Below are 14,294 nucleotides of genomic sequence, written 5' to 3' on the forward strand. Positions count from 1 at the left end.
ACATTGTTATTGTCACAGTTGTCTTTAATGTTACCACTGGCAGTGTGGACGGCCTTAAGAATGGAGGGGCCTAAGGGATAATCCTGTGCCGAAGTTTATATAAAGCTCCATAGCACCGTGTGATACGGAAGTCCTGTTGCCCAGTTGATTGAAATGGCCGTTGTTGTCCTTTCATCTCACTAAGTACGTCGAGTATGTGAGCCGCAGATCCAGTGGTTGTGAGATTAATCCCTAATGTGCCTTCTTGCAATGCTGGCTAACGACAGTCTTTGTATCTTGTATGTAGGATTCTGAAGGGTGGGTAATAGTAAGCAAAGTCCCTCCTCAGGTAGCAGAAAAGAAAGGCCTTGCCAGCTACAAAATAGTTTCGGTGACTAATGCGGTGGAGGACGGGGCCAGTGCCAGCTCCGAGGTCAAACCCCTCGAGGTCCTCCAAGACGAGGCAGTGGCCAAGACTGAAGAAGTACGAGAGAAGACCTACACATTGGGCAAGTCCTACGACACCACGTCAGGGAAGATTGTGACCATGACGAGCCGGGCCAAAGACGGGGACCTGCCATCGCCCTCCGCTTCCCCGCTGAGCAGCATCCCTGACCAGACGGCCACCGCTGTGAAGATCATCCCAGTGGACACGGAAGACGAGCTGTCCGACCCGGTGCCGATCAAGCCGACCAAGGGTCCGCCACCACTGATCTCCGTCAAACCAGCATGGAAGCCTCCGCCGGCCGACGCGAGTGCGGTGAGGGAGGGAGCAGAGGCCGTCCACTCTGGCGAGGAGACCGCTGACGCAGAGAAGTTGGATCAAAAGCTGCTGGCGGCGGACGCTGCCCTGGGAGACAGGACGATGAGATCGCCGCTCCGGTCGCCACTCAAGTCTCCGGCCATTCCGCAAACGCCGGAGCTGCCGCGCCTGAGTCCTGGCCACGTGTCCTATTTAGCCAAAACGCCCCCCACCGCCAGAGTGGTATATGACGCCAGCACTGAATCACTCACAATTCCCCACTATGGTTTCCCTAAGCCACTTCCCTTCGAGCTATCCCCAGCCTGGCTTTATTTTACATACGGATATGGCTGCTCAAGTGAAGCCAGTGCTTTTTGCTTTTTAGATGAAATGTTCATGAATGCCATTGGTTTGCCACTTTCTTATATGGTTTGCTAAAGCTTTTTTTGGAGCCAAATGCTTTACCATGGTGTTTGGAGCCAAATGCTTTATACCATGGCGTTTGGTGTCACCCTTTACCTTTTCCTTTGGATGATTGGCTTCTTGGGCACAAGCTTTGATTGTTCTTTTTTTGTTTCGTTAAAACAAAAAGACACACACAAAAATGATAAGCTTTTTTTCGGTTTGCCAGTCCCAAGCTGCAAGGTAAACAAAAAGAATGTGTCACTTTGCCTCAATATCATTTCCTTTTCTGTCAGAAAAAATGGCTTCTGTTTTGGCTTTATGTTTTGCTCTCTAGAGTCTATGTTGCTTGATGTTGAATGACATGGGCCCTATTCATAAGAAAGCTCTCTTCCTGAGGTTTTGATGTGGCTCTGTTGTCTGCCGTCTTTTGCGACTTGAAATAGTGAAAGCAAAAGCTGTTTTTCAAAAGCAGGTGTATCCCCTGGAGTTAGACAGTCTTGTGTTGCTGGAGTTGTTTTGAAATATCTAGTTGAGACCCCATCTGTGTCTCAAACATTGACATGAGGATGTCCTCAAGCACTGGTGTTCTGGGGCTTGTGAAGTAGCTCCATAGTAGTTGTCGTAGTGGCCACTTTGTGCTCAGAATAGTGCAATGGTCGTCTTTGTGTGTAGATGGACTGCATGGTGCATCAGATTCTCTTCATCATTGACAGCTTTTTCTTGGGTAAAAAGGCAGTGACATTCCACTTTCAAAGGAGTATTTTATTCTCAAAAGAAGCCAGGCGTGAGGTCTGATGAGCATATTGAAGCTTTTTGAAAAGCAACATTCAGGTCCCAGTAATTGCTCTAAGCACTTCAGAATTCTTGCATATGGCAATGCCAATAGCAGCCAGTAGTAGCTCAAGATAGTGGGTTTGCTTCTTTATTTCAGGTGTTTGGGACTTTGATGTGGACATTTTGTACTAGCACCACTTCATCAATTTGGATTGTCCTAAGGGAACATGTCTGATGCTCTTATGAATAACACCCTGCACTTCCCCACTGTCCCTGAGTCTGTCTGCCTCGTCCTCGCCGTCTCTCTGTCACGCCCCCTCCTGCCTTCCTCTTCTTTTCTGTGTCTGTCTTTGTGCGCTCAAACCTCAAGCTTCAAATTTCTTTACTCTTGTGTGTGTGTGTGCGTGCGTGTGTGTGTGCGTGCGTGCGCGTGTGTGTGAGTGTGTGTGAGAGAGTGTGTGTGTGTGTGTGTGTGTGTGTTGTGGGTTTGCATGTCTGTGTTGACTGTTCATCTCTCCTGTCCTGCGTAGCCTAAGCCCACCTTTGAGGAGATGTCTCCGGAGCTCACGGCTCTCTTGCAGTCGGCCCGAGAGCAGATCACCACCCGCGGATGGTCTTCCACCTCTCCCCATAGTCAGGCCTTCACCAAGGTGGCTGCTCATTCTAACACTCTGTGCTAGTCTACCCTAGCCTATGCTAGCTTAGCCTTTGTGGGCCTCTTCCCACTGATCTGCAGTCAGTGTGCATGCATGCTTACGCTAGCCTAGCCTGTGTGGGCCACTGCCCACTGATCTGCAGTCAGTGTGCATGCATGCCAATTTCCCCCATAGGTCACTGTGTCCTTGTTTTAATAGACTAACAAGTGCACATGTGTTTGTGTGTGGGCTTTGTCCCTTGTCAGGCATCCTCTTGTCATCTCTCTGCCAAGGCAGCCATGCTCGTGTCCTTCCTCTGCCCATTAACAAGCGACAGATTTATGGGGAGGAATCGTTTGTGGACAGACAGAGGCAGTGCAAGGTCTCTTTGTGCCTTTTTGTAAAGATTCAAGAACATCAAGTCAGTACATGAATATGATATTCATGTATCTTCAAGAACATCAAGTCAGTACATGAATACATAATATATTTGTGTACCTTCAAGAGCATGTCAGTACACCAATGCCTAATATTTGTGTACCTTCACTCAGCTTTTTTATCTTTATGTTTCTTATGTTAACAGTATATTCCTGGTTTTGCAAGCGAATGGAAGAAGTGCTGCCTTGTGTTATGTTTCTGAAGGATGTTTGAAGATGCTCACTGACGGTAGGGGGGTTCTGATTGTGCGTGTGTGTGTCTCTTGCAGCCCACGGGCAGTCCAGAGAAAGTGGCGGCGATGCAGGAGGGTCAGTCCGAGGATGGCGGCGGCGGCAGCGGCATTCTAGATCAGCGGTCAGACGTGGAGCAGTCCGCCACACAGGTAGACACCGAATCCCAGCCTGAGGAGGTGAAAGGCGAGGAGCCCGATGAGGTCAACCCGCCCGAGCGGGGAGGGGAACCGCGTGGCACGTCGCACGACGACACCGACGAGTCTGAGTCCGACAGCGCCACTAGCGATTCCGAGAGCTTGGCCTCGGGCAACTTTGACGGGCCGCTGTCCCCCACGAACGACGATGCGGACGCGGACGCGTTCCCGCCGCCCCCCACACCAGCCCCAGACTCAGGCACCGGTCTGGGCCCGGGGCCGTCCACTGACAGCGAGTCAGGGGGAGAAAGTTTCTCAATGTCCAGTGACGATGAGCCCCTCTCTGGGGAACAGTCCCCCAACCTGGCCCCTTCTTCCCCTGTGAGGCTAGCAGAGCCAAGGGAGGACGCCATGGGTATCAGTATGGAGGTAGAAGCCGATAAGCCTCTCTATGAGGTAACATCCCAAACAACTCCTGATCCTCCCATGTGGAATCCAACCCCTTCCCTTCTGCGAGTAGTTCTTCCCAGTTTCTAGAACCTTCCGTGAATATATGTGTGTGTTCAGTGAGCAGGTTGAGCAGAGTGTATTCTTCGCCAGTGCGCACATAGCCATAATGTATTTGTATTCAGCACAGGTCTTGCCAGCTAGAATAATTGCTATATATCACTTCCTGAAAGAGTAGGTATGAATGTGTGTGTGTGTGTGTGTGTGTGTGTGTGTGTGTGTGTGTGTGTGTGTGTCTATCTATGTATGCATACTGTATGTGTGAGAGAGATACTGACAAACTGTTATGGTTCATTCATAAGCAGCCCCTTGATACATAGTTCCCAAGTTGTAAACTGTCTAAAACTTTTGCATGAGAATTGCATTAGAAACTGTGTGTGTGTGTGTGTGTGTGTGCAAATGTGTGTCTATAGAGGCATGTGCCTTGACAGTTTCTGGAGCATAATGTAAACACTAAGAACCTGCTCACTGATCCACACACAGTCCTCTGTTCTTCCCTCTCACTGTTGTATCCCTGCCTTCATGAAAAAACAAATCCTCTGCATTCCTGCTCTGCTTCAAGTAACAAAATGAAAAACAGAAATAAAAAGACTCGCCACAGTAACACATGAAATACATCTCTATCGTAATCCCCCGTCATTGCCTTAGTATATTTCGGCTCAAAGATTCATCAGGTTGGAAAAAGGTTGTCATCCGCATAGCTCTCAGTGGAAAATCTTACAGATCAAAGCCTACATAAATATCAGTAATGTCCTGACATTGCTTTTGAGCACTTCTGCTGCATAAAATATATTAGCCTATCTGACATAACCTAACATTTATCAGTGATTACTTTCTTTATCTGGTGGTCTCTGGTAATTTCAATGTCTTTTTTTTTCGTGCTGTGCAGATCGCTGTGATGATACCCTAGTTGAATTCCCAAAATCATGTTTGTGACTAGGTATTCATTTCTGCAGGCTGCAATGCGACTAAATGAGCAGAACGAGCACTCTTCAAGTGAACAAGTCGGGGAATAGCTTCATTTACATTTTTTCGACAGAAGAGTCTTTAAATGGTATTGCAGATCATTTGTATGTAAATTAGAGCATAAATTGGCATAAGCACACGCAAATTAACCTCCTCGGTGTTTAAACAAAATGATTGTGAGTCCACTGCAGTGACCAGTAGAGTGTAGCCGAGAGCGTGTTTGCCCCACATTGCCCCCAGCTATTCCTGTGCCTGTGAACGTGGCCTTCATGTTACTCCGTGTTGTAGATTTATTTCTGTAGATGTGAAACTTTCAGTCTGTGAATGTTGCACACCTACATTTTTGTGTGTGGTGTGTGTGTGTTACTGTCATCATTTTCAGTGTCTGTTCTGTGGTGGGGAACAGAAGATGAATGCAAAGCAGATGAATGTAATGTGATGATTTAAATCACTCTGTTATGGTGGTCTTACTCTCTCTCCCTGCTGCTGTGTCTGCAGCTCTCCTCAGTGCTCCAGACAGAGGTCATGACCTTCAGTAGCTCCATGGCCGAAGAATCAGAAAAACTGGTCACCCAGGAAGTCCCAGTAATACACACGGAAATGAAAACCATCACATACGAGTCACTACAGGTGCGGACTGGACAGACAGACCCCATGCTCACCCTACACATTTTAATTGTATATGTGTAACATTCCTTAACGGAAATATTTAGAGTCCCATCTGTGAGATTGTTCCCATAATACTGTAATACAATTCAGGCAGTTTGACGATAACATGGTACATACTGTAAGACAAAAACATACATGTACCACAGTCCACAGTCTTTTGGTGTTTCACTCATATTTTCACATTTAGTAGCTAAAATGCTCTGTTGTTGTTGCTCGTCATTATGTTATCAACATGTAGACTCGTCCTCAGTGCCTGGTGACCTTGGATGGGTGATTTTCTTTCTCCCCTCCTTCAGGGTGACACGGACAGCGAGGCCGAACCCGGAGTGCTCCTGAGCGCCCAGACCATCACGTCGGAAACGACCAGCACCACCACCACCACGCATATCACCAAGGTCAGCCCTCCGTCCAGAGAGAGCCGGCACTGATCGATGTGTCTGTGCCGGCAAAGGCAGGGTGTGGAAGAGCAGTTTTTAATGGAGCTCGGCCTCCCATTTGTCTCATGTGTTTATTTGTTGTTCTTGTTGGCTTTCAAAAGACTGTGAAGGGCGGCATCTCGGAAACGAGGATTGAGAAGAGAATCGTCATCTCAGGAGATGCAGACATCGATCATGATGAGGTGAGATTAAGAGTCGTCCTACGCCGCACTGTCGGTCTATTGGCCTACTCTTTCTGTTTAGCTTAACGTACTTTCCAGCATGTAGTACTGTATGCGGCCGAGGTGATATTGAGTAACTTAAACAGAGTACTTCTCAGATGAGGCCAGTAAAAGATTGAGCTGTCCATACGATTTTGCTTTGACTCTTCGTGCTCCCTCGAGCTAGGCCCTGGCTCAAGCTATCAAAGAGGCCAAAGAGCAGCATCCCGACATGTCAGTGACCAAAGTCGTGGTCCATAAAGAGACTGAGATCACGCCAGAGGAGGGCGAAGAGTGACCCGCAGGTAAGGGGACGGCAGAGGTGCTAGCGGCGGCTTCACGCCAACATTAGCCCGCTAGCTGCCTTTGAGCTCCTGGCCCTGCCTGACCACGCTCGCCATGGCCGATTTCTTAAGCTGGATCTGCTTTGGGCTTCCCTTACTTACACCCCCGTTTTACGCATCTGCCCTCTGTGCAACGTACCTGCTTAAGTCTGTTGATCTCATGCCTCAAGGACTTACCTCCATTGGATGGTGGCTGCTTTTCAGATTTGAGACTAACTTTAGTTGTTTTTCTGTGTGTTTGTTCAATGTGTTGCTTATTTGCAGTTTCATTACTCATTGACAATAAGCAATAATGGAGGCTTATTTGTCTTTCTGTATGTTGCTCACTTTTTGTACCAGTTAACAAAAGCCATATAGTCGAGGCCTGTGGTATTTCTTGATGAATGGATACAGTGCACTCTGCTGGTGAATTTGAGTTCTTCATCCTTACTAATATCAGGGCACTAATATCATCCTCTATTGTCTTGATGTAAACCATCAAAACGTTTACCATCAATTACAAGGCTTTATGTGGCATACTCTTAAAATATTTCTTATTGTCAAAGATTATTTGCCATCAGTTACGCATGTTTCTCAAGCCTGTGCTTGGCTGCTGGCTGCTGATTTCTCTGTATTTGTGGAATGTTACTGCATGTGACATTTTATAATTGTATAAATACATAGAATTAATCCTTAATATGTCTAACTTGATTTGTATCATAAAGTATTGGCATTAATACAATGCCTCATGCTTTAACTTTATCCCAGTTACAACTTTTCAGTTTGTTGTTGTCAAGTGATTGTTTTATCATTATGACCCATGTTAAGTTTTATACTAGATTACTTTATTTTGTGCTATCTTTATGAATTAAAGTCGTTATACACATAAGGTAGCATATGTTTTGTAAGTTATTGTAGTATGTTAATAATCAAATTCTACATGTTACTACAGAACTATCGAAGAGCTTTACATGGTATTGTTCTGTATGTTTGTGTTTTTCAGGATTAACACATGCTCACGGATTTTGTGTTTCACACTGTACGGAGGAAAGAGGCGCTTGGGGAAACGCTGATCACGCTAACAGCATCATAAAAGAATGGATACTACTTCATCTAAGCACTTCTGGAGTAGCATCAAACTCTCCCACTGTCACCAACCCAGGCTTACAAATCCACACAGCACTCCAGTTCGCTCTTGGATCATGTAATCTGCATGAAAAGGGAACAATTCAGCATTTTTTGTAAAGACGAAGAAATAGTGAAAGAAATAGTGAAAAAAGAAACATTTTAGCAAAAAATGAAACTGTGTACATTTTACTCAACCTGCGCACTCAGTCGAAAGGGACAAGAATGTAAGTTAGAGATGTTTTGAAAATATTACTGATATAAATAACTACATTTTATTTATTAAAGTAAAGCTCACTCCACAAATGATACAAATAGGCTGTACCTATATGAGCGCACAATATTTAACCATGCAATAGATGTGCCATTCATATTGCCAAGCTCTCACCCACATGTACAACTCTTCAGTTTTATGTGTTTTTTTCTCATGCTGAATGTTACAGAGAGATAAAGGGGTAAAATGCATAGCTTTTGTAGGTCATTAAACTATTAGAACATGTTATTTTGTTTTTACTTGAATTCTTTTTCCGTTTGTTTCTTTGTTATGTTTCCCCTTAAATACTGAGGAGTAAATGGAAGGGAGCCAGCGCCTTTTGGCTTTTATTTTCTGCCAGCGAGTGCGTTTGAAAGCTGCTGCTGCTGCTGCTGCTGAACTGAACCGCTGTAGAGAGAGTGTATTTACTGGAAGATGGTCTACTCTGTGCCCCTGCTGCTCTGAAAATCCATCCTAGAATTGTCCCAGCCTGTGACGACGGCACATCAAGCCTTAAACTGTACAGAGTGGATTGAAACCCCTTCTGCCCAAGATAGCTCAAACCATGTGTGTGTGTAAGTGTGTGTGTGTATGTGTGTCTTTGTTTGTTTCTTTTTTTTTTCAACAGCTCCATGTGTTGGTCATTCGGAAACCTTCTATATGTCAGCTGAAAAACCATCCATGTTGAATGAGTTTCCTTCAAAAGCTCAAATAAAACAGTGAAATGAACTTAATTCACTTTTTTTCATTTGTGTGTGTTCACTTTATCCAGACTGTAATGAGAGGATTTGGGAAGGAAGGAAAGAAAAGCAATGTCATGTGTCTGTCTGAGGTAATGTGACCACACACCAGGCCATACAGGACACATGCTGATACAGTCACTTACAATTTATCTTCACCACGGAAATGGGGGGGGGTACACGTGATGAAAGCATGCAGATCATGGGTTTGTACTAACCACTGCTGAGTCAGTATAACCTCATGAGAGGGCTATGGCTCTATGGTTCTTCTTTTCCAAGCTGGGAGGGTGTGTGAGAAGAGACATGTATTTGAAATAACATTACAGACGTGTAAAGAAAATTGCTGTGTGACTATTCCCACTCCACAAGGTCAGCGTTGTAAATTGAATATTATAGCCAGATTTGATCTATTTTATGAGCAATGAGAGCTGAGAACAGTGCTTACATCATGTGTGTGTGTGTGTGAGAGAGAGAGATGACAGCATGAAATGAAACATGTTCAGTGACATCCCCAGATTAAGTTTGTCGCTGCATGCCTCGGTCAGTTCAGATGCGCACTGAGCTGGACCCATGTTGAGATTGAATTCCTCACAACTTGCATTAAATGTAGCTATGCTATAGTTAATATGATAGCCCAGAGGTTCCCAAACTTTTCCACGACAAGGCCCCCCAAATACCACTAGGTTCTGGCAAAGGACCCCCTTGATGTGTTATTAAACCCATCGACAATACTACGGTAAATGTAAAAATACATTAAGCTAATCCTAATAATTATTTTAACCACAAGCACTTCACGATGGAGTATACAGTGTGTAAAAATTGTATTTGGAGCTATTCTGCTATATGAGAGCTATCACTCTACAATTATTCCCAGTCATCATGGAAAATATAATGTTCAGATATGTGACAAATTATTATAATGGCATTGTATAACAACCCTCATAGTAATAGGTATATTAATTTTACATTTTTCAAATGCATTTATTTGTTGTTTTTATTTTTCCTTCCAACTTGCTGCAGCCCCCGGCCCCCACTTTGAAAACCACTGTGATAGCTTATACCATTTCCATTGTTGCTTTGATGCTGTGAATATAGTATCATTCACCTTGAAAGACAACCACCTATAGTTGTTGTGAATACAGTATGTTTTAATATTATTTAAAAGCTCTTGAGGCTATGTAATTAGCTATTAAAATAAAGCCTGCAAAGCAGTTCTCTTGTTTTTGTCAACATGTTTATGTATTGGCCTTGCTTGGCCTTATTAAAGGCTGGCTGTCACATTTGTGGTGCCAGAGTGAGGAAACCCTTAGATGGGAAGGAATATGTGAAAAATCACATTGGGCACAAGATTGGTCACTTCTGGATAAGTTTTTGATTTTTGGCAGGTGTTCGGTATAGGCCTAAGGTTTTCAAAAATCCATAGATACAAGTTGGGGTGGCCCCCCTAGTGGCAGTTATCCATAAAATCCAAAATGGACATATCAAAATTGGATTCCTTGTATCAAACAAAGTAGAGAAAATACATTATACAACAATTTAAGACTAAAGGAAGCTGAGATATAATGAGATATTTTTTCTTTTCGGCGGGGGCCATTTTGGATTTTATGTATTTAACTGCCACTAGGGGGGCCACCCCAACTTGTATCCATGGATTTTTGAAAACCTTAGGCCTATACCTAACACCCTACCAAAAATCAAAAACTTATCCAGAAGTGCCCAATTTTCATGAATTGCATCGTAGCCATTATTGCTGTGGTAATAGTAATAATGATGATGATGATGATGATAAATAGGTTTAGCCTAGGCTACTATAATGCCATTAAAAACATTAGGCATGTCTTGTGTCGCAACTTACATAAATAGATGGAATAAAATAACCTAAATGTGTATTTCTTGCATGTGGGCTAGGTCACCCATCGTGAACCATACAGGTTAGCAAAAATTAAAGGAATTGTTGTCTGTAGTTTACAGCACTGCAAACGATAATGTTGCTCCAATTACATCCTCAAGTTTCATATTAAATCTGTATTAGCGTGCTCGTTTCCCGCTCGTGACAGTGGCTTTCGCGCCCCCAATGTGCGCCCGTTTACCTTCAGGGTTCGCGCTCCAGAGATTTCTACTCTGTGATTTGCGTAAGAATGGCAGCCTTCGTCAAGCCACAGCTCTTTGTGTGGGCTTGAGCGCATTTTGCGTAACAACATCCATTTCTATATACGTACGTACGCGCTTAGTCACTCGCTCTCTGCAGTTCCGTGCTGGCGCAGCGCGTCCTTCCGTCTGTGCTCGTCCTCAAGCTAACAAACACAAAGTATATTATTCTTTACTGGTTGTGTGACAGTCAACGGAGACTTTCTCAGTGGGACAAAATAGCACAATATAGGTAAGACATGCATTTTTAGACAATTGCAACATCTCCCGAATTATTGCATAATGTTTGGCCAAGATGCCTGCGCGCTCACGGTCGTGGTGAAAGCTCGAGTTCGTCATTTCAGGAGTGTTCATGGCTGCTCGGGCATTTTCCAAGCGGTGACGGGCGCTCCCTCGGCGCGCCTGTCGTCAATCGGAAACGTCCATTTCTCCCAGCATGGAGAAAGACTGTGCTGCGAAAATGTAATTTTCGTCTTAAACGTATTATTTTATGCATCAGGAGTGCTAATCTGTTCGATAAGACGATGATGAGAAATAACAGAGATGGCGGATTTCCGTGTTTGTTGACGCTAACAATGCAGATATGGGGAAAGCTAGCTAGCTAGCTGCTAGCAACTAACGTTAGCAGCTACCTTCGACCGCTAGCTAAGTTTGTTAGCACAATAGCTAACACAATCTTCCAGAAAGGGATTTCAAATTATTTAACGGTAGTGGTTGACGAGGATACGTACTTCAACTTCAATATGTTACTAGAATATTAGATAAAATGTTGCAATATAACGAGATAATCAATTTGGCCATTGTAAGTTAAATGGAAATGTATGATGTTAGCGGGCAACCCATCTAGCTGCTAGCTGGCTAACGAGCTAAGTCGATTATGTTGTTAGCTTGTTAGCAGAGAATGTTGTCTTGCGCGCTGAGTATCGTAAACTTATCTGCAGAAAGCCCAAATTATCGTTATTTTGTGCTTGTTTCGTCAGGTCGACATTAGCATTTAATAAATAACGGTCCATTTTGATTGCTACCTGATTGAATGCTTGCACCTCAACCATAATGTTAGTAACGTTAACATGACCAAACGCTGTGTACATTATTTTCAGTGGTCAGCTAAAGATAACATCTACTACTTGGCTGTTTAAATATTAAAGTTACTCCCTGCTTGAAAGTTATAAATCCATTAGTAGGATACACTTTGTAATCCGAATTGTCATAACATGAGTCAGGAATAGAGATGACATGTCTTCAAAGATTTTTGAATAGGCGGAGCCTATGTCAAATCTTTGCTGTCTGTTAACATTTAACAAGTGTCACGTAATCCTCGATTTTAATGTCGTAATCTCTGCTGTAGATTGAATCGAACAGTTAAACGTCAGCTTTCATGAGTGCTATTGCGATGTATATTTAACCAGCTCTGCGCAGGAAATGTAGCCCTACGATTGGTTCATGCAGCACTAAATTACTCTGAAATAAAGTTGGCTGCCTTAATAAACACAAATATGAATCCTGAGAACTCCAAATACAGTCATATTCTTAGTGTGTCTTTATATCTAATACTGAAACGTTTCTCTGTCTTTTTTTATTTTAATCTGCAGGGATTCTCATCAATATGTCGGAAACGGTGAAGTATGTTGACGATGAACACAAGACTATCTTCCTGAAGATACTAAATGAGCAGAGGTTGGAGGGAGAGCATTGTGACATTGCAGTTGTTGTTGAGGATGTTAAATTCAGGGCGCACCGCTGTGTTTTAGCAGCCTGCAGCAATTACTTTAAAAAGCTGTTCAAGAAGCATGAGGTAGACAACTCGTCTGTAATAGAAATTGACTTTATCCGGTCGGACATCTTTGAAGAGGTGCTGAATTATATGTACACAGCAAAGATATCTGTGAAAAAGAAAGATGTTAACTTGATGATGTCATCAGGGCAGATTCTTGGAATCCGGTTTTTGGATAAGCTTTGCTCACAGAAACGCGACTTGACCACAGAGGAAAAGACAGACCAAAGAAATGCCAAATTTCCATATGACATTGTCAAAATTGGAATGCCCACTGATGATTCACACTTGCCAACAGACAGTGACGTGCAGGTGCTAGGTGACCACGACGACTCTCCCTCTGACGACATAGTCGACGACACCCACGCCAATCACGACCTCGACAAATCGCCCAACAGCGCTCTGAGAGTGCAGGAGGCCATCCTCAAAGAGCTAGCCAACGAGGAGGTCCACAAAGTCAGCTGTTACGACCAGGACGTTGAAGCCATGGACACTGAACCCAAAGACTTAGCGGGCCACGCTGCCCAGACTCTCGGCTTTGCCGACAGTATGGGGGAGGTAAAGGACGAGCAAGGCCCCGGCTGGACCACGGCCGCCGCCGACATGAAATTCGAGTACCTCCTCTACGGCCACAGGGAGCACCTGGGCTGCCAGGTGTGTGGCAAGACCTTCATGGACGAAAACCGGCTGAGGAAGCACGAGAAGCTGCACTCTGCCGACCGGCCGTTCATCTGCGACATCTGCACCAAGGCCTTCACCACACAGGCCCATCTGAAGGAGCACCTGAAGATCCATACAGGCTTCAAGCCGTACCGCTGTGAGGTGTGCGGCAAGTCCTTCATCAGGGCACCGGACCTGAAGAAGCACGAGCGCGTGCACAGCAACGAGCGGCCCTTCGGCTGCCAGATGTGCGAGAAGGCCTTCAAGCACAAGTCGCACCTGAAGGACCACGAGCGGCGGCACCGCGGCGAGAAGCCGTTTGTCTGCAGCTCGTGCACCAAGGCCTTCGCCAAGGCCTCGGACCTCAAGCGGCATGAGAACAACATGCACAGCGAGCGCAAGCAACTGGCGCCCAACCCGCTGCAGAGCGAAACGGAACAGCTACAGGCGGCCGCCATGGCTGCAGAGGCTGAGCAGCAACTGGAGTCCATTGCATGCTCATAGCGCTCGGCGCACCCCCCCAGGCACCCCCAACCCCCTGATGTCCCCCTATTCTGGGCACCAGTCGAGTCTAACAATCAAGCTTTTTCTACGTCTTATTTTTTTGGAGGGGGGGGGGTGTAGGCATGTTGTGTCATGATGATTTTGTTTTGACGAATTAGTTAATTTTCTCAGATGTCATGAAAATTTCAGAACTAACAAAAAATTCTTATACTTTATTGATTGTGGTGATAATTTTACGACAAGAGTAAAGGTTTATTGACATATGTTTAATGGTTCAGATTTTCTTAAAGACTATGTATATTGTGTAATATGAGTAGATTTTTTTTCTTCACTGTACAGGTGAAAATGAAAAGGTGTTTTGATGTGTATATATATGGCAGCCCAATGGACATTACTGCTCTGCCTTATCCCAGTTGTCAATAAACCTGCTGTTCTACAATGCCAGTATAATGCCATAATTGATAATGAAATACATGATTTGTAAAGTAAAGTGAAATGAGAGATATGCTGATGAACAAGGTTTTGATGGTAATTATTCCATCAGGCTGTACAAACCTCTAATGAATTATGGAATTATGTATAACAGCTCAAGATATTTTGCTGTAATAAATGTATTACCTTTTGGTAACCTATACTCAATCTCTGACT

General features: G+C 44.4%; 2 protein-coding genes across 16 annotated transcripts in view; both read left to right on the forward strand.

Annotated features, from left to right (window-relative positions):
• Positions 1-8,554, forward strand: part of epb41l3a (erythrocyte membrane protein band 4.1-like 3a) — a 56,847-nt gene extending 48,293 nt beyond the window's left edge. For 11 of the 14 annotated variants that reach the window (XM_048265765.1, XM_048265764.1, XM_048265769.1 and 8 more), the window contains 8 exons: positions 287-964; positions 2,431-2,550; positions 3,242-3,355; positions 5,312-5,443; positions 5,779-5,877; positions 6,021-6,101; positions 6,307-6,424; positions 7,446-8,554. In XM_048265765.1, the coding sequence (XP_048121722.1) occupies positions 287-964; positions 2,431-2,550; positions 3,242-3,355; positions 5,312-5,443; positions 5,779-5,877; positions 6,021-6,101; positions 6,307-6,417 (1,335 nt within the window). In that variant the 3' untranslated portion in view covers positions 6,418-6,424; positions 7,446-8,554. The remainder of the gene's footprint in view (positions 1-286; positions 965-2,430; positions 2,551-3,241; positions 3,356-5,311; positions 5,444-5,778; positions 5,878-6,020; positions 6,102-6,306; positions 6,425-7,445) is intronic. The other 3 variants (XM_048265771.1, XM_048265776.1, XM_048265777.1) reach the window with 3 other exon arrangements.
• A 2,127-nt stretch (positions 8,555-10,681) lies between these two features.
• On the forward strand, positions 10,682-14,280 carry zbtb14 (zinc finger and BTB domain containing 14). Of its 2 annotated transcripts, none has more exons than XM_048266380.1 (2): positions 10,682-10,940; positions 12,301-14,280. In XM_048266380.1, the coding sequence occupies exon 2, from the start codon at positions 12,315-12,317 to the stop codon at positions 13,644-13,646; it is 1,332 nt and encodes a 443-aa protein (XP_048122337.1). In that variant the 5' UTR covers positions 10,682-10,940; positions 12,301-12,314; the 3' UTR covers positions 13,647-14,280. The 2 variants fall into 2 exon arrangements, with proteins under 2 accessions (XP_048122337.1, XP_048122338.1); XM_048266381.1 differs by lacking the exon at positions 10,682-10,940 and adding an exon at positions 11,026-11,170.
• Positions 14,281-14,294: the final 14 nt, after the last annotated feature.

Source organism: Alosa alosa, chromosome 16 (assembly GCF_017589495.1).
Source record: "Alosa alosa isolate M-15738 ecotype Scorff River chromosome 16, AALO_Geno_1.1, whole genome shotgun sequence".
NCBI classification, from domain to species: domain Eukaryota; kingdom Metazoa; phylum Chordata; class Actinopteri; order Clupeiformes; family Clupeidae; genus Alosa; species Alosa alosa.

Bases quoted from the DNA above. Each gene is read 5' to 3' on its own strand.
- zbtb14 (XM_048266380.1), top strand. From the start codon at position 12,315: ATGTCGGAAACGGTGAAGTATGTTGACGATGAACACAAGACTATCTTC.